The 26,191-nt window shown below is 42.1% G+C and overlaps 1 protein-coding gene across 1 annotated transcript; it reads right to left on the bottom strand.

Moving 5' to 3' along the window:
- Positions 1 to 4,471: 4,471 nt before the first annotated feature.
- On the bottom strand, positions 4,472 to 20,501 carry LOC143986977 (uncharacterized). The gene is made up of 4 exons (XM_077485397.1): positions 20,294 to 20,501; positions 20,118 to 20,165; positions 7,702 to 7,860; positions 4,472 to 5,123 (listed from the first exon to the last, which is right to left on the bottom strand). Exons 1-4 carry the CDS (start codon positions 20,450 to 20,452, stop codon positions 4,956 to 4,958), a joined length of 534 nt encoding a protein of 177 aa, XP_077341523.1. The 5' UTR covers positions 20,453 to 20,501; the 3' UTR covers positions 4,472 to 4,955.
- Between the last annotated feature and the right edge of the window lie 5,690 nt (positions 20,502 to 26,191).

The following is a 26,191-nucleotide window of genomic DNA, read 5'->3' as shown; positions in this document are numbered from 1 at the left end:
TACTTATACAATGTATTACAGTATATCATGTGTCCTGTATGTATACAATGTATTATATAATGTATCCTGTATGTATACAATGTTATATAATATATCCTGTATGTATACAATGTATTATATAATATATCCTGTATGTATACAATGTATTATATAATATGTCCTGTATGTATACAATGTATTATATAATGTATCCTGTATGTATACAATGTATTATATAATGGATCCTGTATGTATACAATGTATTATATAATATGTCCTGTATGTATACAATGTATTATATAATATATCCTGTATGTATACAATGTATTATATAATATGTCCTGTATGTATACAATGTATTATATAATATATCCTGTATGTATACAATGTATTATATAATGTATCCTGTATGTATACAATGTATTATATAATATATCCTGTATGTATACAATGTATTATATAATGTATCCTGTATGTATACAATGTATTATATAATATATCCTGTATGTATACAATGTATTATATAATATATCCTGTATGTATACAATGTATTATATTATATATCCTGTATGTATACAATGTATTATATAATATGTCCTGTATGTATACAATGTATTACATAATATATCCTGTATGTATACAATGTATTATATAATATATCCTGTATGTATACAATGTATTATATAATATGTCCTGTATGTATACAATGTATTACATAATATATCCTGTATGTATACAATGTATTATATAATATATCCTGTATGTATACAATGTATTATATAATATATCCTGTATGTATACAATGTATTACATAATATATCCTGTATGTATACAATGTATTACATAATATATCCTGTATGTATACAATGTATTATATAATATATCCTGTATGTATACAATGTATTATATAATATATCCTGTATGTATACAATGTATTATATAATATATCCTGTATGTATACAATGTATTATATAATATATCCTGTATGTATACAATGTATTATATAATATATCCTGTATGTATACAATGTTATATAATATGTCCTGTATGTATACAATGTATTATATAATGTATCCTGTATGTATACAATGTATTATATAATATATCCTGTATGTATACAATGTATTATATTATATATCCTGTATGTATACAATGTATTATATAATATATCCTGTATGTATACAAAGTATTATATAATATTTCCTGTATGTATACAATGTATTATATTATATATCCTGTATGTATACAATGTATTATACAATAGATCCTGTATGTATACAATGTATTATATAATGTATCCTGTATGTATACAATGTATTATATTATATATCCTGTATGTATACAATGTATTATATAATATGTCCTGTATGTATACAATGTATTATATAATGTATCCTGTATGTATACAATGTATTATATTATATATCCTGTAAGTATACAATGTATTATATAATATATCCTGTATGTATACAATGTATTATATAATATTTCCTGTATGTATACAATGTATTACATAATATATCCTGTATGTATACAATGTATTATATAATATATCCTGTATGTATACAATGTATTATATAATATATCCTGTATGTATACAATGTATTATATAATATTTCCTGTATGTATACAATGTATTATATAATATATCCTGTATATATACAATGTATTATATAATATGTCCTGTATGTATACAATGTATTACATAATATATCCTGTATGTATACAATGTATTATATAATATATCCTGTATGTATACAATGTATTATATAATATTTCCTGTATGTATACAATGTATTATATAATATATCCTGTATGTATACAATGTATTATATAATAGATCCTGTATATATACAATGTATTATATAATATGTCCTGTATGTATACAATGTATTATATAATATATCCTGTATGTATACAATGTATTATATAATATATCCTGTATATATACAATGTATTATATAATATGTCCTGTATGTATACAATGTATTACATAATATATCCTGTATGTATACAATGTATTATATAATATATCCTGTATGTATACAATGTATTATATAATATATCCTGTATGTATACAATGTATTATATAATATATCCTGTATATATACAATGTATTATATAATATGTCCTGTATGTATACAATGTATTACATAATATATCCTGTATGTATACAATGTATTATATAATATTTCCTGTATGTATACAATGTATTATATAATAGATCCTGTATGTATACAATGTATTATATAATAGATCCTGTATGTATACAATGGATTATATCATGTGTCCTATATATATACAATGGATTACTCTGATATTACTGCACACTGTGAGCATCTCACAATGTGCATTAGAAAATTGGGAAGATTCCCCCAGGGGGGTTTTTAGGCAGCTAATTGTAGAAAAGGAGAAAAATGAACGTTGGGTAAAAAAATAACAATTACTTTATTAAAAGGTGAAATAGATTGTAACATGAGTGTTAAAATATGAGCTTGAATGGGAATATACCCATACCAAATACAGGAGGTAGCAAACACGGGAGTTATACCTAGCATATAATAATGACTATTGCATAGCAGTTACCGACGCGTTTCAACCCATAATGTTTGGGGTCTCTTCAGAGGATGAGTTTGCTAAGAGAAAGAAGATTTATATTTATAATATTTAATATAATATATGCAAAATGTTTAGTAACAAGTAGCACATAATTACCACTGCATTTGGAGATGCCCCTCAATCAAAAATCCCCCACACAATTGTCAGACCATTCTGTGCACCAACACGCCACACCGAAACACGGAGAAGAGGACGATGGTCCACTCAATGCGGCTTACAAGGAGTCAAACGAAACAGATTGAGGGGCATCTCCAAATGCCGTGGTAATTATGTGCTACTTGTTACTAAACATTTTGCATATATTATATTATATCTTCTTTCTAAACAAATTTGATATATGAATATAAATCTTCTTTCTCTTAGCAAACTCATCCTCTGAAGAGACCCTTAACATTATGGGTCGAAACGCGTCAGTGTCAAAGTAATTGTTATTTTTTACCCTACGTTCATTTTTCTCATTTTCTACAATTAGCTGCCTAAAAACCCCCCAGGGGGAATCTTCCCAATTTCTCTGCCTGTATCGGGGGGGGGGGGGGGGGGAGCAGCACCAGCATCTCGCCATAATGTGTCTTCCCTTTGTTATACAATGTGCATTAGAAGCTGCAGAAAGTCAGCTAGAACCCTCCTCGTTTCCAGGCTGGAGGATGTCCAGCATCATCTGGCGCTATTATCCCCAGCCTGACTGGCCCTCCCCTTTCATACTTGCAATCATGGAGGCTCAGCATGTGGGGGCGTTGTCTAGGGAGGTCTGCATGCAAAATAGTCTGCCTGGGAACGCCCACTCCTCCGGACTGACCCCCCCCCACCCATCAAGGCATTTTGATATTTGCATAAACCCTCCCAAGAGCCCGCCCACTGCTTGTATCAAGGCTGAGGACTCCTGAGAGGAGTAGTGAGGCCGGGCGCTGGGATGCGCAGGCCCCTCCCACCAGCCATGATATCTGCATTGCATAGAAGCACAGAGACCCGGCGATGATGTCACTGAATCTAAAATAAGGAAAGTCATGAAAATGCAAGGATTTTATTTAAAAAGTGAATGTGCATACAGAGCAGGGAAGTTATATGAGCAGATTATATGTGATGCAGCACTCAGGAGCATAGCTGAGGCTGTAATTAACAGGCCGTGTGCTGGAGCTCACTCCCTGTCACCTTTTATCTCTTGGTGTCAGGAAAAATTGTCAGAAATGACTCATGCAGATAGCAGAGGAAAGAGGCAGCAGAGAGAAATGACACTTAGTGCTTTGGAGTGAGACAAGTACACGCTATAGAGGGATATTTGTTCATTAGAGGCGGCTAGTGCTCAATATTGTGGGGGAGGGTACAGCAAACTAATGCCACCCCCCATGGGAGATGGATGGGAAGGTGGTGATCAGAGGCCTCCTTACCTTAGGAGGCAGATGGTAGGGCTACTGCTCCCCGCTCCGGGGCATTTGCTTCTCCTCCTGGCCAAACAGGAAGTGGGTCTCAGGACCCACTTCCTGATTGGCCAGGAGGAGAATCAGGAAGATGGTAGCAAATATTAGTATATATATATATATAAATATATTAGTAATAGGAGTTTCTATGCACAGCTGCACCAGATTTTGCACTCTCCAGGTTAAGTAAATCTCCCCCATAGCCAACTTCCTTTATGAAATGGCAAAAGGAGGGTCACCCCGACACGTTTCGTAAAATTTTTCAAATCGTCCAATCAGAGGTGCCCCCTGTTGCTGTTTAGTAGAGGGATTTAGCTGCAGAGAGAAATGACACTTAGTGCTTTGGAGTGAGACAAGTACACGCTATAGAGGGATATTAGTTCATCAGTGGTGGCTAGTTCTCAATATTGTGGGGAAGGGAATGACAAACCAACGCCGACCCCCCCCCCCCCCCCCGTGGGAGATGGACGGGAAGGTGTCAATCAGAGGCCTTATTTAACATTTGCTAATGTCTTCCTGTTTCTCCTCTCGGCCAATCAGGAAGTAGGTCCTGAGACCTGATTGTCCGGGAGTCCTAAGTTCTGGTTGGCTGGGAGGAGAAGCAACTGCCTGGACTCGGGAGGAGACGCGGGGGGAGCCGCTGAAGCCGTGACCTGGATGGGGTAAGTGCGAGGCTGGTGGGGGGGCCTAACGGGCAATCGAGTGCTGAGGGGGGTTGGTTGGTTGGTTGGCTAGCTTGGGGGCCCCCCAAGAAAATTGAGCACCAGCCGCCACTGAGAGACTTTCTTTGACGACCTGCCAAACGCAAAGCCGTGGGTCAGAAGCGCCAATTTGCGGTTGCTGAATGGGGCAGTTGAGAAATGACGGCGTGTGCTGGAAAATCCATGAAAGAAAAAAAGAAACATCGTAACTTCATTATTCTGCAGGACTCTAAATAATGAATTAGCAGATGTCAGGCCAGTCGTCCCGCCGGCGATCGTATTTCTGTCTGAAAGATTGTCCACAAATTCCTCTGCTATGAAAGGATTCAGAGAATTCTAGAAACTGGTCCAGAAAATGCTCCACCTTCTGGTTGTGTACCTCTTTCCCACATGTTTCATTACGGTAGTCCTGAAAAAGACAAAATTTAAAATGTAATGAGTATAATAATGGGGGGGGGGGAGGGGTGGGGGTATCTGAATATATACTGAAACCAGATACAGTTGCTATTTGACATCATCGCCATTAAATAGTCTAAAGCCTCATACACATGATAGGACTTTGTACAAACTTTCCTTTGGATTTTTGTACAAAGGGCGTCGGCTCTGAACTTGTATTGCATACACACAGCAGGACTTTTATCAGCCAACTTTCACCAAATCATGTGGTTTTTCTGTTCTTTACCGCCACCTTTGGTCAACTTCTGTATTGTTGTCTGATCTTTTGCATTGGTTCTGAGCATGCCCGTTTGTACTTTGTACAAAAGTCCTATGGTTTTCTGTACACACAATCAGAAAACTTTGCTCCATCGGACTTTTGTTGCCAGAAAGTTTGTCCGTTCGAACAGCCAACAAAAGTCTGATGAAAACCAAAAAAGTTTGTCCGATGGAGCGTACACACGGTCGGATGTTGCTCCAAAACAGCTAATTTGCATGTTTGTTGTCAAAAAGTCTGATTGTGTGTATGGGCCTCAACTCTCGCACTAGTACGCCCCCTACTGGACATGTGCACTGACGAAAAATTCATACGTTTTTGTTTTATTAATCTTTACTCTTTTTTTCATTTTTTGGGTCATTCATTATGATTGCAATTCGTAAATTAAAAAAATGCGTAAATGAAAAAATTAGTAAATTCTAAAATTCGTAAAATTTGTAAAATTTGTCAATTCAAAAATTTTAGAATTCATAAATTTGTAAATTCTAAAATTCTAAAATTTGTATGTTCGTAAATACAAAAATACGTAAATTCTAAAATTTGTAAATTCCTAAAATTTGTAAAATTTGTAAATTCTAAAATTCGTAAGATTTGTAAAATTTGTAAATTCAAAAATTTTAGAATTCATAAATTTGTAAATTCTAAAATTCTAAAATTTGTATGTTCTTAAATACAAAAATTCAGAAATTGTTAAATTCCTAAATTGTAAAATTCCTAAATTCATAAAATTTGTAAAATTCGTAAAGTCAAAAATTTTAGAATTCGTAAATTTGTAAATTAGTAAATTCTAAAATTTGTATGTTCATGAATACAAAAATTCATAAATTGTAAAATTCATAAATTCGGAAATTCCGACAATTCGGAAATTTGTAAAATTTGTAAAATTCATAAATTAAATTTTTTTAGAATTCGTGAATTTGTAAATTAGTACATTTGGAAATTGATAAATTCTAAAATTCATATGTTCGTAAGTTCAAAGATTAAAAAATTTGTAAATTCAAAAAACTCTTAAATTCATAAATTCGAAAATTTGAAAATAACTAACTAATAATAACTAACTATGAAATTATAGGTATTGGAGTTTCCTTTCAAATTTGGCTGTTAGTGAGTGTAACGAATACAAATTTATCCGAAGTTACGAATTATCCGAAATAACGAATGCCGCATCTAAACAAATGAAACAGATCTAATTTATAATAAATAATAACAAAAATGAAAAGGTTTATTATTATTATTGTTATGTATTATAATTAATTCCTTACGTTTCATTCGTTTAGATGCGCAATTTGTTATTTCGGTTTAATCGTAATTTCGGATAAATTTGTATTTGTTAATTTCACTAACAGCCAGATTTGAAAGGAAATTCCAATACCTGTAATTTAATAGTTAGTGATTATTTCAGATTTTTCGACTTATCGGGTTTTCGGATTCTCACATTTTAAAATTTTTGCATTTCCAAATTTCCAAATCTCTGAATTTACGAATTTTTCTAATTTACGAATTTTCAAATCTACCAATTTTCGAAGATTTGAATTTACGAATATATGAATATTCAGAAAAAAATCAAACGGTTTTTATTTTGTTTCCAAATTAATGGATTTGTCAAAATTGGTTAAAAGACAAATTGAGAACAAAACTAATTGCACATGTCTACCCCCCCCCCCCCCCTACTGGCCTGAGCCGGGGGTCTCCAAGTTACGGGTCATGTAAGAGGGACTAATATAGGGATACACCCGCAGGATCCGCTGGCAGTGTGGGACTAGACATGTGCAGGACAGAAAAAAAATGTTTGTTTTGCTTCGATTTGTTATTTACATAAATTAGTTTAATTCTTTTTTGGAATTTGTTTTGTTTATTCATATTCAAAATCAATTCAAATTTTCAGAATTAGAACTCAAATGGTTTCTGAATACGAAAAGTTTTCGAATTCCAAAAGTTTTCGAATTGGGAAATTTGTTTGAATCTTTTTTGGACCGATCTGAATTCTAATTGTTCTGAACAGTTGGAATTCGTTAGATTAAAATTTGTTTCTTTTTTTTTTCCTATTAGTTACTATTTGATTCGGAGATTAGGACACATCGGCTCCATCTAGGGGCCATAACGTGGTATTTTCTAGAAATACCTCAAAATGGAAAATACCACATTATGGCCCCTAGGTGGAGCTGGTCATCATAGGAAATACACATATTAGACACATTATGGGGATTATTTGGGACATTTTCTGTGTGGCAAGTAGAATTCTTAGATGTTTATAAAGTGAATATACACGGCTTACCTTCAGCTTTTTACAATCCGTTTTCTCCAGGTGTTCCACGCAGTTACTTATCCTGTCACTGATATTTTTTACACTATTATCTGAGAATTTATCAGAGATGGCTTTTGTTCCATTTGTAAATACATCTAGAAATGATCCCGTGCAATTTATATCACCCTGCTGAAGGAAAAAAAAAACAGGAAAGTCGGTAATTTTCTTACATCAGATGCTAAATACAAATGTGCAGCTCTAATATCTGCGGAACACACTGACCTGTACCTTGTATCTCATCACCACTAAGGGGGGTATTAATAAAAACAATCGCAGGGCTATTCATACAAAGAAAACTGAACATACAACATTCATTCGTTCTGTGTGAATGGGAGCAAAATAAATTATTAGACTAGGTTCCAATGTTCTTCAGAGTGAATGAAGAAAATTCTGCATTGTGGCCACTGGATGGCGCTTCACAGTAAATAGTTATTTTTCTATGCTCATCAGCGCCATCTGCTGATCATAATGTGTTATTTATTTGATGCCCGCTAATCTGTCTTAAAGAACATTCAACCTGGAGAGAAAATAGCTGAATAACATTTAGCTTTGTGTCTAAATCGTCGAAGTGTTTAGTGTATCTGAAAAAAATATTCAGGGAAAAATAGTTTTGCTTTTTTTGATGAAGGAAAACCAAGTCAGACCTAACAGAACGGGACCTGCTGCATCTCCCAAAATATTTGGTTCCTGATCCAGTCTCCTCCACCAATGGACGCAAGAAGGAAAATACAAATACCAGTTTATGTCCGCTCTAATCATTTCAAAAAGTGTCATATTGTGCGACAAACTTCTGCTTATAATACATTTTGGATGCAAAAATGTGGATCAAAAAAAAAATGTATTTTAGATAATATTATTATATAATATTATTAAATATAATAATAAATAATAATATTTTTTTTTATATTATTATTTTATCATTATACTTATTATTATATAATAATATTATTGTTTTATGTTATGAATAAATTGTTTTCTTTTCTTTTAGATAATATTATATAATATTAATAAATATAATAAAAAAATAATATATTTGTTTTATGTCATGAATAAATTGTTTTCTTTTTTTTTAGATAATATTATTATATAATATTAATAAATCAAATAACAAAATAATAATATTGTTTTATGTCATGAATAAATAGTTTTCTTTTTATTTAGATAATATTATTTTATAATATTAATAAATATAATAACAAAATAATAATATTGTTTTATGTTATGAATAAATTGTTTTCTTTTTTTAGATAATATTATTATATAATATTAATAAATATAATAACAAAATAATAATATTGTTTTATGTTATGAATAAATTGTTTTATTTTTTAAGATAATATTATTATATAATATTAATAAATATAATAAAAAAAATATTGTTTTATATTATGAATAAATTGTTTTCTTTTTCTTTTTCTTTTTTGTTTCCTACTTAACCCCTTCAATACTGGGCACATACACACTGAAGAAATGACACTTGTCTACAATGTAAAGTAGTGAGTGTACAGCTTGTATAACAGTGTAAATTTCCTGTCCCCTCAAAATAACTCAACACATTAATGTCTAAACCGCTGGCAACAAAAGTCAGTACACCCCTGAGTGAAAATGTCCAAATTGGGCCCAATTAGCCATTTTCCCTCCCCCGGTGTCATGTGACTTGTTAGTGTTACAAGGTCTCAGGTGTGAATGGGGAGCAGGTGTGTTACATTTGGTGTTATCGCTCTCACTCTCTCATACTGGTTCAAGAACGTCCCTCAGAAGTAGTGGGATTATGCACAGACGTGTGTCCTCGCAGCGGCACGATTCCGATGCACTCATGTCTCCCGGACGCGGCACATCTTTGATCGGCAGGGGGGCTCTGTGATTGGCCCTCCTGATCACATGACGACTGTGTCCAATCACAACCGTCATGCAATGTAAATAGAGTGCTGGTTGCTAGGCGATCGACTCTCCTCTCCTCACACGGAAGTTGTCAGTGAGGAGAGGAGAGCGGATCGCTGCAGCCGGCCGATGATCAATGAGGATGAGCTTTTTTTTTACAGATTTTTACACACTGATCACCGGCCCGGTGTCCCCACACAGTGTAAACACACAATGTCCCCTACATAGTGTCCCCAAAACACTGTCCTCACACATGTCCTCACACACATGTCCTCATACATGTTCTCACACATGTTCCCACACATGTTCTCACACATGTCCTCACACATGTTCTCACACATGTCCCCTCATACATGTCCCCACACACATGTCCCCACAGAGTGTAAACACATAATGTCCCCTACATAGTGTCCCCAAAACACTGTCCTCATACATGTCCCCATACATGTCCTCACACATGTCCCCATACACATGTCCTCATACATGTCCCCATACATGTCCTCACACATGACCCCATACACATGTCCTCACACATGTTCTCACACATGTCCTCACACATGTCCCCACACATGTCCTTACACATGTCCCCATACACATGTCCTCATACATGTCCCCATACATGTCCTCACACATGACCCCATACACATGTCCTCACACATGTTCTCACACATGTCCTCACACATGTCCCCACACATGTCCTCACACATGGCCCCACACATGTCCTCACACATGTCCCCACACATGTCCTCACACATCGCCCCACACATGTCCCCACACATGTCCCCACACATGTCCTCACACATGTCCTCACACATGTCCTCACACACATGTCCTCACACATGTCCCCACACATGTCCTCACACATGTCCTCACACACATGTCCTCACACTGTCCTCACACATGTCCTCACACACATGTCCTCACACATGTCCTCACACATGTCCCCACACATGTCCTCACACATGTCCTCACACACATGTCCTCACACATGTCCCCACACATGTCCTCACACATGTCCCCACACATGTCCCCACACATGTCCTCACACATGACCCATACACATGTCCTCACACACGTCCTCACACATGTTCCCATACACATGTCCCCACACATGTCCTCACACATGTCCTCACACATGTCCTCACACATGTCCCCATACATGTCCTCACACATGTCCCCATACACATGTCCTCATACATGTCCCATACATGTCCTCACACATGTCCCCACACATGTCCTCACACATGTCCCCACACATGTCCTCACACATGTTACCATACACATGTCCTCACACATGTCCCCACACATGTCCTCACACATGTCCCCATACACATGTCCTCACACATGTCCCCACACATGTCCTCACACATGACCCCACACATGTCCTCACACATGTCCCCACACATGTCCTCACAGATGTCCTCACACATGTCCCCACACATGTCCTTACACATGTCCCCATACACATGTCCTCACACATGGCCCCACACATGTCCTCACACATCGGCCCACACATGTCCCCACACATGTCCTCACACATGTCCTCACACATGTCCCCACACATGTCCTCACACATGACCCCATACACATGTCCTCACACATGTCCTCACACATGTTCCCATACACATGTCCCCACACATGTCCTCACACATGTCCTCACACATGTCCTCACACATGTCCCCATACATGTCTTCACACATGTCCCCATACACATGTCCTCATACATGTCCCATACATGTCCTCACACATGACCCCATACACATGTCCTCACACATGTCCCCACACATGTCCTCACACATGTCCTCACACATGTCCCCATACACATGTCCTCACACATGTTGCCACACATGTCCCCACACATGTCCCCACACATGTCCCCACACATGTCCTCACACATGTCCTCACACATGTTCCCATACACATGTCCCCACACATGTCCTCACACATGTCCTCACACATGTCCTCACACATGTCCCCATACATGTCCTCACACATGTCCCCATACACATGTCCTCATACATGTCCCATACATGTCCTCACACATGTCCCCACACATGTCCTCACACATGTCCCCACACATGTCCTCACACATGTTACCATACACATGTCCTCACACATGTCCCCACACATGTCCTCACACATGACCCCATACACATGTCCTCACACATGTCCCCACACATGTCCTCACACATGACCCCACACATGTCCTCACACATGTCCCCACACATGTCCCCACACATGTCCTCACACATGTCCCCACACATGTCCTCACACATGTCCTCACACATGTCCCCACACATGTCCTCACACATGACCCCATACACATGTCCTCACACATGTCCTCACACATGTTCCCATACACATGTCCCCACACATGTCCTCACACATGTCCTCACACATGTCCCCATACATGTCCTCACACATGTCCCCATACACATGTCCTCATACATGTCCCATACATGTCCTCACACATGACCCCATACACATGTCCTCACACATGTCCCCACACATGTCCTCACACATGTCTCCACACATGTCCTCACACATGTCCTCACACATGTCCTCACACATGTCCCCATACACATGTCCTCACACATGTCCTCATACACATGTCCTCACACATGTCCCCATACACATGTCCTCACACATGTTCCCACACATGTCCCCACACATGTCCCCACACACATGTCCCCACACATGTCCTCACACATGTCCCCATACACATGTCCTCACACATGTCCCCACACATGTCCTCACACATGTTCCCACACATGTCCTCACACATGTCCCCATACACATGTCCTCACACATGTTGCCACACATGTCCCCACACATGTCCCCACACACGTCCCCACACATGTCCTCACACATGTCCTCACACATGTCCCCACACATGTCCTCACACATGTCCCCACACATGTCCCCACACATGTCCCCACACACATGTCCTCACACATGTCGCCACACATGTCCTCACACATGTCCCCACACATGTCCTCACACATGTCCCCACACATGTCCTCACACATGTCCCCACACATGTCCTCACACATGTCCTCACACACATGTCCTCACACATGTCCCCACACATGTCCTCACACATGTCCTCACACACATGTCCTCACACATGTCCCCACACATGTCCTCACACATGTCCCCACACATGTCCCCACACATGTCCTCACACATGACCCCATACACATGTCCTCACACATGTCCTCACACATGTTCCCATACACATGTCCCCACACATGTCCTCACACATGTCCTCACACATGTCCCCATACATGTCCTCACACATGTCCCCATACATGTCCTCACACATGTCCCCACACATGTCCTCACACATGTTACCATACACATGTCCTCACACATGTCCCCACACATGTCCTCACACATGACCCCATACACATGTCCTCACACATGTCCCCACACATGTCCTCACACATGACCCCACACATGTCCTCACACATGTCCCCACACATGTCCCCACACATGTCCTCACACATGACCCCATACACATGTCCTCACACATGTCCTCACACATGTTCCCATACACATGTCCCCACACATGTCCTCACACATGTCCTCACACATGTCCCCATACATGTCCTCACACATGTCCCCATACATGTCCTCACACATGTCCCCACACATGTCCCCACACATGACCCCATACACATGTCCTCACACATGTCCCCACACATGTCCTCACACATGACCCCACACATGTCCTCACACATGTCCCCACACATGTCCTCACACATGTCCTCACACATGTCCTCACACATGTCCTCACACATGTCCCCACACATGTCCTTACACATGTCCCCATACACATGTCCTCACACATGGCCCCACACATGTCCTCACACATGTCCCCACACATGTCCTCACACATCGCCCCACACATGTCCCCACACATGTCCCCACACATGTCCTCACACATGTCCCCACACATGTCCTCACACATGTCCTCACACATGTCCCCACACATGTCCTCACACATGTCCTCACACATGTTCCCATACACATGTCCCCACACATGTCCTCACACATGTCCCCACACATGTCCTCACACATGTCCCCACACATGTCCTCACACATGTTACCATACACATGTCCTCACACATGTCCCCACACATGTCCCCACACATGTCCCCACACACATGTCCCCACACATGTCCTCACACATGTCCCCATACACATGTCCTCACACATGTCCCCACACATGTTCCCACACATGTCCTCACACATGTCCTCACACAAGTCCCCATACACATGTCCTCACACATGTTGCCACACATGTCCCCACACATGTCCCCACACACGTCCCCACACATGTCCTCACACATGTCCTCACACATGTCCCCACACATGTCCTCACACATGTCCCCACACATGTCCCCACACATGTCCCCACACACATGTCCTCACACATGTCGCCACACATGTCCTCACACATGTCCCCACACATGTCCTTACACATGTCCCCACACATTTCCTCACACATGTCCGCACACATGTCCTCACACATGTCCCCACACATGTCCTCACACATGTCCCCATACACATGTCCTCACACATGTCCTCACACATGTCGCCACACATATCCTCACACATGTCCCTGACACATGTCCCCACACATGTCCTCACACATGTCCCCACACATGTCCCCACACACATGTCCTCACACATGTCACCACACATGTCCTCACACCTGTCCCCACACATGTCCTCACACATGTCCCCACACATGTCCTCACACATGTCCCCACACATGTCCTCACACATGTCTCCATACACATGTCCTCACACATGTTGCCACACATGTCCCCACACATGTCCCCACACATGTCCCCACACATGTCCTCGCACATGTCTCCACACATGTCCTCACACATGTCCCCATACACATGTCCTCACACATGTCCTCACACATGTCCCCACACATGTTCCCACACATGTTCTCACACATGTCCTCACACATGTCCTCACACATGTCCTCACACATGTCCCCACACATGTCCTCACACATGTCCCCACACATGTCCTCACACATGTCCCATACACATGTCCTCACACATGTCCCCATACACATGTCCTCACACATGTCGCCACACATGTCCTCACACATGTCCTCACACATGTCCTCACACATGTCCCCACACACAAGTCCTCACACATGTCGCCACACATGTCGCCACACATGTCCCCAACACATGTCCCCACACATGTCCCCACACAAGTCCTCACACATGTCCTCACACATGTCCTCACACATGTCCCCATACACATGTCCTCACACATGTCCCCATACACATGTCCTCACACATGTCGCCACACATGTCCTCACACATGTCGCCACACATGTCCTCACACATTTCCTCACACATGTCCCCACACATGTCCTCACACATGTCCTCACACATGTCCCCACACATGTCCCCACACACATGTCTTCACACATGTCCCCACACATGTCCCCACACATGTTCTCACACATGTCCCCACACATGTCCCCACACACATGTCCTCACACATTTCGCCACACATGTCCCCATACACATGTCCCCACACATGTCCCCACACATGTCCTCACACATGTCGCCACACATGTCCTCACACATGTCCCCACACATGTCCTCACACATGTCCCCACACACATGTCCCCACACATGTCCTCACACATGTCCCCACACATGTCCTCACACATGTCCCCACACATGTCCTCACACATGTCCTCACACATGTCCCCACACATGTCCTCACACATGTCCCCACACATGTCCCCACACATGTCCCCACACACATGTCCTCACACATGTCGCCACACATGTCCTCACACATGTCCCCACACATGTCCTCACACATGTCCCCACACATTTCCTCACACATGTCCGCACACATGTCCTCACACATGTCCCCACACATGTCCTCACACATGTCCCCATACACATGTCCTCACACATGTCCTCACACATGTCGCCACACATATCCTCACACATGTCCCTGACACATGTCCCCACACATGTCCTCACACATGTCCCCACACATGTCCCCACACACATGTCCTCACACATGTCACCACACATGTCCTCACACCTGTCCCCAGACATGTCCTCACACATGTCCCCACACATGTCCTCACACATGTCCCCACACATGTCCTCACACATGTCTCCATACACATGTCCTCACACATGTTGCCACACATGTCCCCACACATGTCCCCACACATGTCCTCACACATGTCTCCACACATGTCCTCACACATGTCCCCATACACATGTCCTCACACATGTCCTCACACATGTCCCCACACATGTCCCCACACATGTTCTCACACATGTCTCCACACATGTCCTCACACATGTCCTCACACATGTCCCCACACATGTCCTCACACATGTCCCCACACATGTCCTCACACATGTCCCATACACATGTCCTCACACATGTCCCCATACACATGTCCTCACACATGTCGCCACACATGTCCTCACACATGTCCTCACACATGTCCTCACACATGTCCCCACACACAAGTCCTCACACATGTCGCCACACATGTCGCCACACATGTCCCCAACACATGTCCCCACACATGTCCCCACACAAGTCCTCACACATGTCCTCACACATGTCCTCACACATGTCCCCATACACATGTCCTCACACATGTCCCCATACACATGTCCTCACACATGTCGCCACACATGTCCTCACACATTTCCTCACACATGTCCCCACACATGTCCTCACACATTTCCTCACACATGTCCCCACACATGTCCCCACACACATGTCTTCACACATGTCCCCACACATGTCCCCACACATGTTCTCACACATGTCCCCACACATGTCCCCACACACATGTCCTCACACATTTCGCCACACATGTCCCCATACACATGTCCCCACACATGTCCCCACACATGTCCTCACACATGTCGCCACACATGTCCTCACACATGTCCCCACACATGTCCTCACACATGTCCCCACACACATGTCCCCACACATGTCCTCACACATGTCCCCACACATGTCCTCACACATGTCCGCACACATGTCCTCGCACATGTGCCCACACAATTTAAACACAGAAGTCCCCAAAATAGTGTCCCCACACAGTAAAAACATCTGTCCCACAACAGTAAAATCACATGTCCACATGATCATCTGCACACATATGTCCGTTATCTTATAAACCAATTATTATACACATAATGGAGGGGCTCTTCATTTTTATTTATTTTTTACAAAAGACATGTATCAGAATACATTTTGGCTTAAATTTATGACAACTTTTGATTTTATTGGATTTCTTTTAAAACAAAAAGTAGAAAATATTGTTTTTTTTTTGTTTTTTTTTTAACTTTCCGCTCTTTTTTCGCTTATATCTCAAAAAAATTAATTATTTGTGAATAAATAGCAACAATATAAAGCTCTATTTGTGTGAACAAAATGATACAAATGTCATTGGGGTCCAGTGTAGCATGACCGCGCAATTCTTATTGAAAGTGCAAGAGCGACGAAAGCTGGAAATTGGTCTGGGAAGAAAAGGGGTGAAAGTGGCCGGTACTGAAGTGGTTAAATGACAAATTTATTTTATTTTAATTTTTTTATTGCATTTTAGTGTAAATATGAGATGTGAGGACTTTTTGACCCCCCGGATCTCATATATAAGAGGACCTGTCATGCTTCTTTTCTATTACAAGAGATGTTTACATTCCTAGTAATAGGAATAAAAGTGACACCATTTTTTTTTAAATAGTGTAAAAATTAAAAAACAAAACAAAAGGTAAAATAAATAAGAAAAAAAAATGAAACATGCCCTGTCCCGCCAAGCGCGCGTGCTGAAGTGAACGCATACGTGCATAGCACCCGCATATGAAAACGATGTTCAAACCACACATGTGAGGTATCGCCGCGATCGTTGGAGTAAGAGCGATAATTCTAGCCCCAGACCTCCTCTGTAACTTAAAACCGGTAACCTGTATTTTTTTAAACGTCACCTATGGAGATTCTTAAGGGTAAAAGTTTGTCGCCATTCCACGAGCGGAAGCAATTTTGAAGCGTGACATGTTGGGTATCAATTTACTCGGCGTAACATCATTTTTCACAATATAAAAAAAATTGGGCTAACTTTACTGTTGTCTTATTTTTTAATTTAAAAAAAAAATGTTTCCAAAAAATAGTGCGCTTGTAAGACCGCTGAGCAAATACGGTGTGACAGAAAGTATTGCAACGACCGCCATTTTATTCTATAGGGTGTTAGAAAAAAAATGTATAATGTTTGGGGGGTTCTAAGTCATTTTCTAGCAAAAAAATGTTTTTAACTTCAACAAATCTCAGAAAGAGGCTCGGTCCTTAAGTGGTTAAAAAATTGATTTCAATAGAAAGAGGGTAAACAGAAACCCTCACCTTTCATATGTAGATAAAAGGGCTCTTACAGAGACATGGATTAGCACAATGATGGTGGCAGGACTCGACCCTCCCCCTCCTGTTTTGTACACTTTTTTTCACATTGGTGGACATTATTTATTATTTTTTATATTTATTCATTTTTTGTTTTTTATATCCCACTTGTGTTTTCACACTCATATTGTGTTATATTTGGTCACGCATATATTATCATTATTTTTCAACTATATATGTAAGCGCTGCATTTTCTTTGGCTGCTTTATATACTTTATTTTAGAGCAACAGCGCCGTATACTTTTTTAAATATATATTTTGAAGTGCACTCCCTAGGAGCACACTTAGCCCCTCGATCGCCCCTGATGTTAACCCCTACCTTGCCAATGTCATTAGTACAGTGGCAGTGCATATTTTTAGCGCTGATCACTGTATTGGTGTCACTTAGTGTCCCATTTGTCCTGCCGCAATGTCGCAGTCCTGATAAAAAGCGCTGATTTCATGCTTAACCCTTTCATGACTAAGCCTATTTTTGACATTTGGTGTTTACAAGTTAAAATCCATATTTTTTGCTAGAAAATTACTTGGAACCCCCAAACATTATATATATATATATATATATATATATATATATATATTTTTTTTTTAGCAGAGACTCTAGAGAATAAAATGGCGATAGTTGCAATATTTTATGTCACAAGGTATTTGCACAGTGGTGTTTTAAACTCAACTTTTTGGGAAAAGAGACACTTTCATGAATTTTAAAAAAAATGAAACAATAAAATTAGCCCAATTTTTTTGCATAATGTGAAAGATAATGTTACGCCGAGTAAATAGATATCAAACATGTCACACTTTATAATCGCACGCACTCGTGGAATGACGACAAACTACGGTACCTAAAAATCTCAATAGGTGACGCTTTAAAAAAAAATCCTGGTTACCAGGTTAGAGTTACAGAGGAGGTCTAGTGCTAGAATTATTGCTCTCACTCTGATGATCGCGGTAATACCTCACATGTGTGATTTGAACACCGTTTACATGTGCGGGCGCGATTTCCATATGTGTTTTCTTTGCAGTATTTTGTATGCTTTATTTTATTTATTTTAAAATGAATAAATTGTTTAAATTTTTTTTTTATCACTTTTATTGCTGTCACAAGGAATGTAAACATCCCTTGTGACAGTAATAGGTGGTGACAGGTACTCTTTATGGAGGGATCGGGGGTTTAAAAGACCTCCAATCCCTCCTTTACACTTCAAAGTATTCAGATCGCCTTTTTTGGCGATTCTGAATACTGTATATATATTTAAATCCGGCGCCATTGCCAGCCGAGTAAGCGGGAAATGGCGTTGCTTCTGTGTTTACAATTAGGAGACTTACGGCTTCATTCAAATCCCTCCCTAGCCGCCAGAAGCGGCGGATCGTGCATCGGTGCTCCCGATTGAACGGGATCCCCAGTAAGAGCGGCGGGAGGGGGGAACTTTTAGCCGCATCGGTTGTTATGGCTGGAAAGCCAATCGCCCGCTCTGAAAAACGGTACCGGGATGATGCCTGCAGGTGCATCCCGCTATAACCCCCCCGGAAGCCGAGTACAGACATCTGCGTACGCTCGGCGGCAAGGGGTTAAAATCAAAATGCCATAAAAATATCAGATAGTTTGTAGAAGCTATAACTTTTGTGCAAACCAATCAATATACGCTTATTGCGATTTTTTTTTTTACCAAAAATATGTAGAAGAATACATATCAGCCTAAACTGAGGAAATTTTTTTTTATATATATATTTTGGGGATATTTATGATAGCAAAAAAAAAAATTTTTCAAAATTGTCGCTATTTTTTTGTTTATAGTGCAAAAAATAAAAAACCACAGAGGGGAAAAAAAAACACCAAAAGAAATCTCTATTTGTGAGAAGAAAAGGACATTCATTTTATTTTTTTTGGGTACAGCGTCGCACGACCGCGCAATTGTCAGTTAAAGTAACGCAGTGGCGTGTTGCAAAAAATGCCCTGGTCATGGGATGGGGGGAAAACTTTCCGGGGCTGAAGTGGTTAAGTAACATTTTACAAATCTTACCCAAGCTGTTGTTGATGGACCCTTCACTCTGAAGTGTGGATGATTTGCCTAGAATAAAAAAACGACAAAATAAATCTCATCATATAACTTTCCATGAATGAAATCTTCTCTTTCCTATTCACCGTCTTCTCATCACTATTAGAAACGATCTCTGGGATCTTGAAGGCTTTGCTTACCAAATGTTTCAGTTCCTCTGTCAGATCTGTTAGTAATTTGGTGATTTGTTCCATGATCTTTTTGGGGTCGTAAACTCTCATTGAAGAGACAAAAGGAAAAGCCGTGAAGATAAAACATATTCCGAGGAAAGCGGCTGCAAGCTTTGCACGCGGCTCCATTTCCAATTTACAAAAAGAATAAAAAGGAAGAGCGCTCACAATGGTTCCTATATGGTTTATATATACATATATATATATATAGGGTAAGAAAAGGAAATGTTTTTTGTCCCACTTGTGATTGAAAAGATAAGAGTTACTAAGAAAAAATATGTCCTAATCTGATTCTGACAGCTGATAACCGCGGTTGGAAGATTAAATCATGAGATGAAAATGTTCCTCTGGAGGATAAATATGTTGATGTATCTGAAGTGCCGGCTCCTGAAGAGCATGCGCTGTGTGTTTTTGAAATTTAAGGTTACACCTGGCTTAATGACAGAATTCAGAGAGTAGTGGTTAATGATTCTTACTCTGAATGGTCTAAGGTTATCAGTGGTGTACCCCAAGGTTCAGTGCTGGGACCCTTACTTTTTAATATCTTTATAAATGATATTGGGTCTGGGATCAAGAGTAACATTTCCGTCTTTGCAGATGACACCGAGCTATGCAGTGGAATAACGTCCTTACAGGATGTCACCAATTTACAAGCCGACCTCAATGCTCTGTCTAATTGGGCGACTATGTGGCAGATGAGGTTTAATGTTGAGAAATGTAAGGTTATGCACTTGGGGGCTAAGAATATACATGCATCATACACACTAGGGGGAGTACAACTGGGGGAATCCATAGTGGAGAAGGATCTGGGGGGATCCATAGCGGAGAAGGATCTGGGGGGATCCATAGTGGAGAAGGATCTGGGGGTTTTGGTAGATCATAAGCTCAATAATAGCATGCAATGCCAAGCTGCGGTTTCCAAAGCGAGCAAAGTCCTTTCCTGTATTAAGAGAGGTATGGACTCCAGAGAGAGATATCATTTTGCCCCTGTACAAATCATTAGTAAGACCTCATCTGGAATATGCCGTTCAGTTTTGGGCACCAATTCTCAAAAAGGATATCGGGGAACTGGAGAAAGTGCAGAGAAGGGCAACCAAACTGATAAGAGGGATGGAAGATTAGAGGAACTGAATTTATTCTCTCTTGATAAGAGGAGATTAAGGGGGGATTTGATAAACATGTACAAATATATAAGGGGTCCATATAGGGAACTTGGTGTCGAGTTATTCACTTTACAGGCAACAATGAGGACAAGGGGGCACTCTTTACGTCTAGAGGAGAAGAGATTTCATCTCCAAATACGGAAAGGTTTCTTCACAGTAAGAGCTGTGAAAATGTGGAATAGACTCCCTGCAGAGGTGGTTATGGCCAGCTCAGTAGATTGCTTTAAGAAAGGCCTGGATTATTTCCTAAGTGTACGTAATATAACTGGGTACTAAAATTTATAGGTAAAGTTGATCCGGGGAAAATCCGATTGCCTCTCGGGGGATCAGGAAGGAATTTTTTCCCCTGCTTTAGCAAATTGGATCATGCTCTGCTGGGGTTTTTTGCCTTCCTCTGGATCAACTGTGGGTATAGAATTGGGTATATGGGCTGGTATATTTATTATATATATATTATATATATATATATATATATATATATATATATATATTATATATATATATATATATATATATATTATTTTTTTTTTTTGGTTGAACTGGATGGACTTGTGTCTTTTTTCAACCTGACTAACTATGTAACTATGTAACCTGAACTGCAGTTTGGTTTGGGTATAATTATTCAAAATTTTGACCTCAGCATCAGTCTGACTGGACTATAGGGTGTTCAGCCTGGCCACCGGGGGCGCTGTCTCTTCTGGCAGGCATGGAACCACAGTCTGGTTGGGTGCTTTAAGGTTACTCTCTCTCTGAGCCGCCCAGTGGGAGTGTCACTCTTGCTGTGCTTTCTGGGAGAGGGTACTTAAGATGCGGATGTCACGTGGTTTGGGGTTCTGGTCCAGAAGTATGTTTTGACTCCATGGTCTTGGTCCTCCTGACCAGCCCCCAGGAAGGCTATGACCTGGGGTGCGGATCCACCCGACTTTATGTCTCAGGGCTGGCTAGCCCAAGGCAGGCAAATTAAGGAAAGGTGGTCCGGTGCCGTCTCCAGTCATGGAGAGGCCCAGCAACTTCGTATCTATCCAGGGGAGGACTCTTCAGAAGAAGGCCACATACAGGTTGGCTTCTTAGCAAGAGCCTGGTGAGGTTGAGGGACCTATGTGTATCCAATCTCGCGGGTATCACCAAACCGGCTGAAAGATCCAGGTATCACATGAATGTTCTACAAGTTCTAGTTTCCTGTATGTTCTACAACAACGTCTGTGGCAGAGACTTGTTCCTGATTTAAGCACCTTGTTGGCTGCTAGGCCTTGTGAGAGAGGGACTATCCAACCTGAGTGACCATCCAGCTGTGAATGGCTATTCTCTGGATTTAGTCAAATTAAGAGAATTCTTTATTATTGACTTTGACACTAAAGCCGCGTACACACGGGCGGACTGTCTGGCCTACTTAGTCCACCGAAACACATTTCAGCGGACAGTCCGCTCGTGTGTGGGCTTCAGCGGACTTTTTCAGCGTGCAGTCTGGCGGACTGAAGCCGTGTACACACGGGCGGACTGTCTGGCCAACTTAGTCCGTCAGACAATCCGACGGACAGTCCGTCATACTTTGGAATGAACGGACTTGCCCACACACGGCACTTTTTGAGCGGACTAATACAGCGGACTAAGTCCGCCATACTATCCGCCCTACTTTTGAAATGAACGGACTCGCCCACACACGCGGGGCCCGCGAAGGAGACGTCGCTGACCCCGCCGCCTGGTATGGACTTAAAGGGGAACCCCAACGCCGAAAAAAATCGGTGTGGGGGTCCCCCCAAGTCCACAACAGACCCTTGTCCGAGCACGCTACCCGGCCGGCCAGGAAAGGGGGGCGAGCGAGCGCCCCCCCTCCTGAGCCGTACCAGGCCGCGTGCCCTCAACATGGGGGGTGCCTTGGGGAGGGGGGGGCGCGCTGCCCCCCCACCCCAAAGCACCTTGTCCCCATGTTGATGAGGACAAGGGCCTCTTCCCGACAACCCTGGCCGTTGGTTGTCGGGGTCTGCGGGCGGGGGGCTTATCGGAATCCGGGAGCCCCCTTTAATAAGGGGGCCCCCGGATACCGGCCCCCCACCCTATGTGAATGAGTATGGGGTACAATGTACCCCTACCCATTCACCTGTAAAATAAAAGTACCAAAAAAAAACACAACACATGAGATAAAATATTTTATTGCACAGCTACAGGGGTCTTCCGTCTTTGGGGGTCTTCTCGCCGGACTCCTCCGCTATCTTCTTGTAGCTCTTTTGCTAGCGGAGGAGTCCGGCTTTCTTCCTCGCCGCCGGCCTCTTCTCCCGACTTCGGGGGTCTTGTCCCCCTCTTCGGTTCTTCTGCCGGGCCACCGGTCTTCTAGCTCTTTTACAGGTGGTGGCCCGGTCTTCTGTCTCCGCCGCTGCCGCCCGTTCTTCTTCTTCTTCTTCTTCTCCTTCTTCTTCTCCAGGAGATGTTGACACGACGCTCTCTCCGGCCACAATGCCAGGGCCGCGCTCTGCTGCCACCTATATAGGGACAATGGGGCAGTGTCACATGGCTTTATGTCACATGGGTTGGTCACATGGTGACCCCGCCCCCTTAAGATGTCATAGTCCCCATGTGACATCAACCTATGTGACCAACCCATGTGACAAAAAGCCATGTGACACCGCCCCTTGTCCCTATATAAGTGGCCGCGCAGCGCGGCCCTGGCATTGTACCCGGAGAGAGCGTCGTGTCAACATCTCCTGGAGAAGAAGAAGAAGAAGAAGAACGGGCGGCGGCGGCGACGGCGGCGACAGAAGACCGGGCCACCGCCTGTAAAAGAGCTAGAAGAAGGCGCGGTGGCCCGGCAGAAGAACCGAAGAGGGGGACAAGACCCCCGAAGTCGGGAGAAGAGGCCGGCGGCGAGGAAGAAAGCTGGACTCCTCCGCTAGCAAAAGAGCTACAAGAAGATAGCGGAGGAGTCCGGCGAGATGACCCTTGAAGACGGAAGACCCCCGGAGCTGTGCAATAAAGTATTTTATCTCGTGTGTTGTGTTTTTTTTTGTACTTTTATTTTACAGGTGAATGGGTAGGGGTACATTGTACCCCATACTCATTCACATAGGGTGGGGGGCCGGTATCCGGGGGCCCCCTTATTAAAGGGGGCTCCCGGATTCCGATAAGCCCCCCGCCCGCAGACCCCGACAACCAATGGCCAGGGTTGTCGGGAAGAGGCCCTTGTCCTCATCAACATGGGGACAAGGTGCTTTGGGGTGGGGGGGTCGCGCAGCCCCCCCTTCCCCAAGGCACCCCCCATGTTGAGGGCACGCATCCTGGTACGGCTCAGGAGGGGGGACGCTCGCTCGCCCCCCTTTCCTGGCTGGCCGGGTAGCGTGCTCGGACAAGGGTCTGTTGTGGACTTGGGGGGGACACCCACGCCGATTTTTTTCGGCATTGGGGTTCCCCTTTAAGTCCATACCAGGCGGCGGGGCCAGCGACGTCTCCTACGCGGGCCCCGCCTACCTGGAGACGTGCTCGAAATGAGCGGACTTTCCTCCGCGTGTGTGGGCGAGTCCGTTCATTTCAAAAGTAGGGCGGATAGTACGGCGGACTTAGTACGCCGTATTAGTCCGCTCAAAAAGTGCCGTGTGTGGTCAAGTCCGTTCATTCGAAAGTATGACGGACCATCGGATTGTCTGACGGACTAAGTTGGCCATACAGTCCGCCTGTGTGTGCGCGGCTTAAGAGTACCTGAACCTTTCCTTCTAACCCTCTGATCCTATACTAGAGACTGTTTGTTAACTATGTTTTTTGCAAATAAAAATCCATTTAAGCGGATCTGTCGTCAGTCTCTAAAGTTTCTAGACATCTACCACGGGAACCCCCTAGACACGAATCGAGGAGAAGGTAACGGTAAGCCCAATCAAACCAGCAGCTCCTTCAGGGGGTTGGTGCTACATATCCAGGAGAGAAACATTGAATATCACGCTAATAAAACTACTAACAAAGTATCATTTTGCAGAACTGATATTCTTTGCTGATGGGAAGATGAAGAATCGTGTTTACTGTCATTACATGCAACATTGTAACCAGTCCTGAGTGATGTCTACATTCTGCTTTAGGGCTTGTTCACTCTTGCTCAAAACACTGACGCTTATTTACCACTTCAGCCCCGGAAGGTTTTACCCTCCTTCATAACCAAGCCATTTTTTGCGTTACGGCACTGCGTTTTAGGGCTAGTTTACACTTTGCTTCAAAACAAGGTTTCGGACAGGCTTTGTTAAAGCTCTCTGAAAGCCAGTCAAAGCTCCTGTCACTAAATAAAATGGGTAGCTTACACCTTGTTTACACCTTGCTTTGCTTTGCTTCAAAAATTATACTCCATGCCACTTTAGTTGTGCTTCAAAGCATCTTCAAAGCCTCCATAGAAGTCTATGGCAAAACTTGCTTGAAACCTCACTGAAGCCCCACTGAAACCTCACTAAAGCCTCTTCAAAACCCCACCAAAGACTCATCGAAGCCCCACCAAGCGCATATCGAAGCCCCACCAAATGCTCATCGAAGCCCCACCAAAGGCTCATCAAAGCCCCATCAAATCCCAACCAAAGGCAAATCGAAGCCCAACCAAAGGCTCATCGAAGCCCAACCAAAGGCTCATCAAAACCTCCAACAAAGACCCATCAAAGGCTCATCGAAGCCCCACCAAATGCTCATCAAAGCTCCATCAAAGCCTCATTGAAGACCCACCAAAGGCTCATCAAAGCCCCAC

Source organism: Lithobates pipiens, unplaced genomic scaffold (genome assembly GCF_037356315.1).
Source record: "Lithobates pipiens isolate NorthernLeopardFrog02 unplaced genomic scaffold, aLitPip1_a1.2 Scaffold_1, whole genome shotgun sequence".
Lineage (NCBI taxonomy): Eukaryota > Metazoa > Chordata > Amphibia > Anura > Ranidae > Lithobates > Lithobates pipiens.
This window is presented reverse-complemented; position numbering and strand designations above follow the sequence as displayed.

Coding starts and splice junctions, on each gene's coding strand:
- LOC143986977 (XM_077485397.1), bottom strand. CDS start 20,452: ATGGAGCCGCGTGCAAAGCTTGCAGCCGCTTTCCTCGGAATATGTTTT. Junction 20,166..20,293: donor CAGAGGAACTGAAACATTTG/GTAAGCAAAGCC, acceptor TTTTTATTCTAG/GCAAATCATCCACACTTCAG. Junction 7,861..20,117: donor GTCCATCAACAACAGCTTGG/GTAAGATTTGTA, acceptor TTTTTCCTTCAG/CAGGGTGATATAAATTGCAC.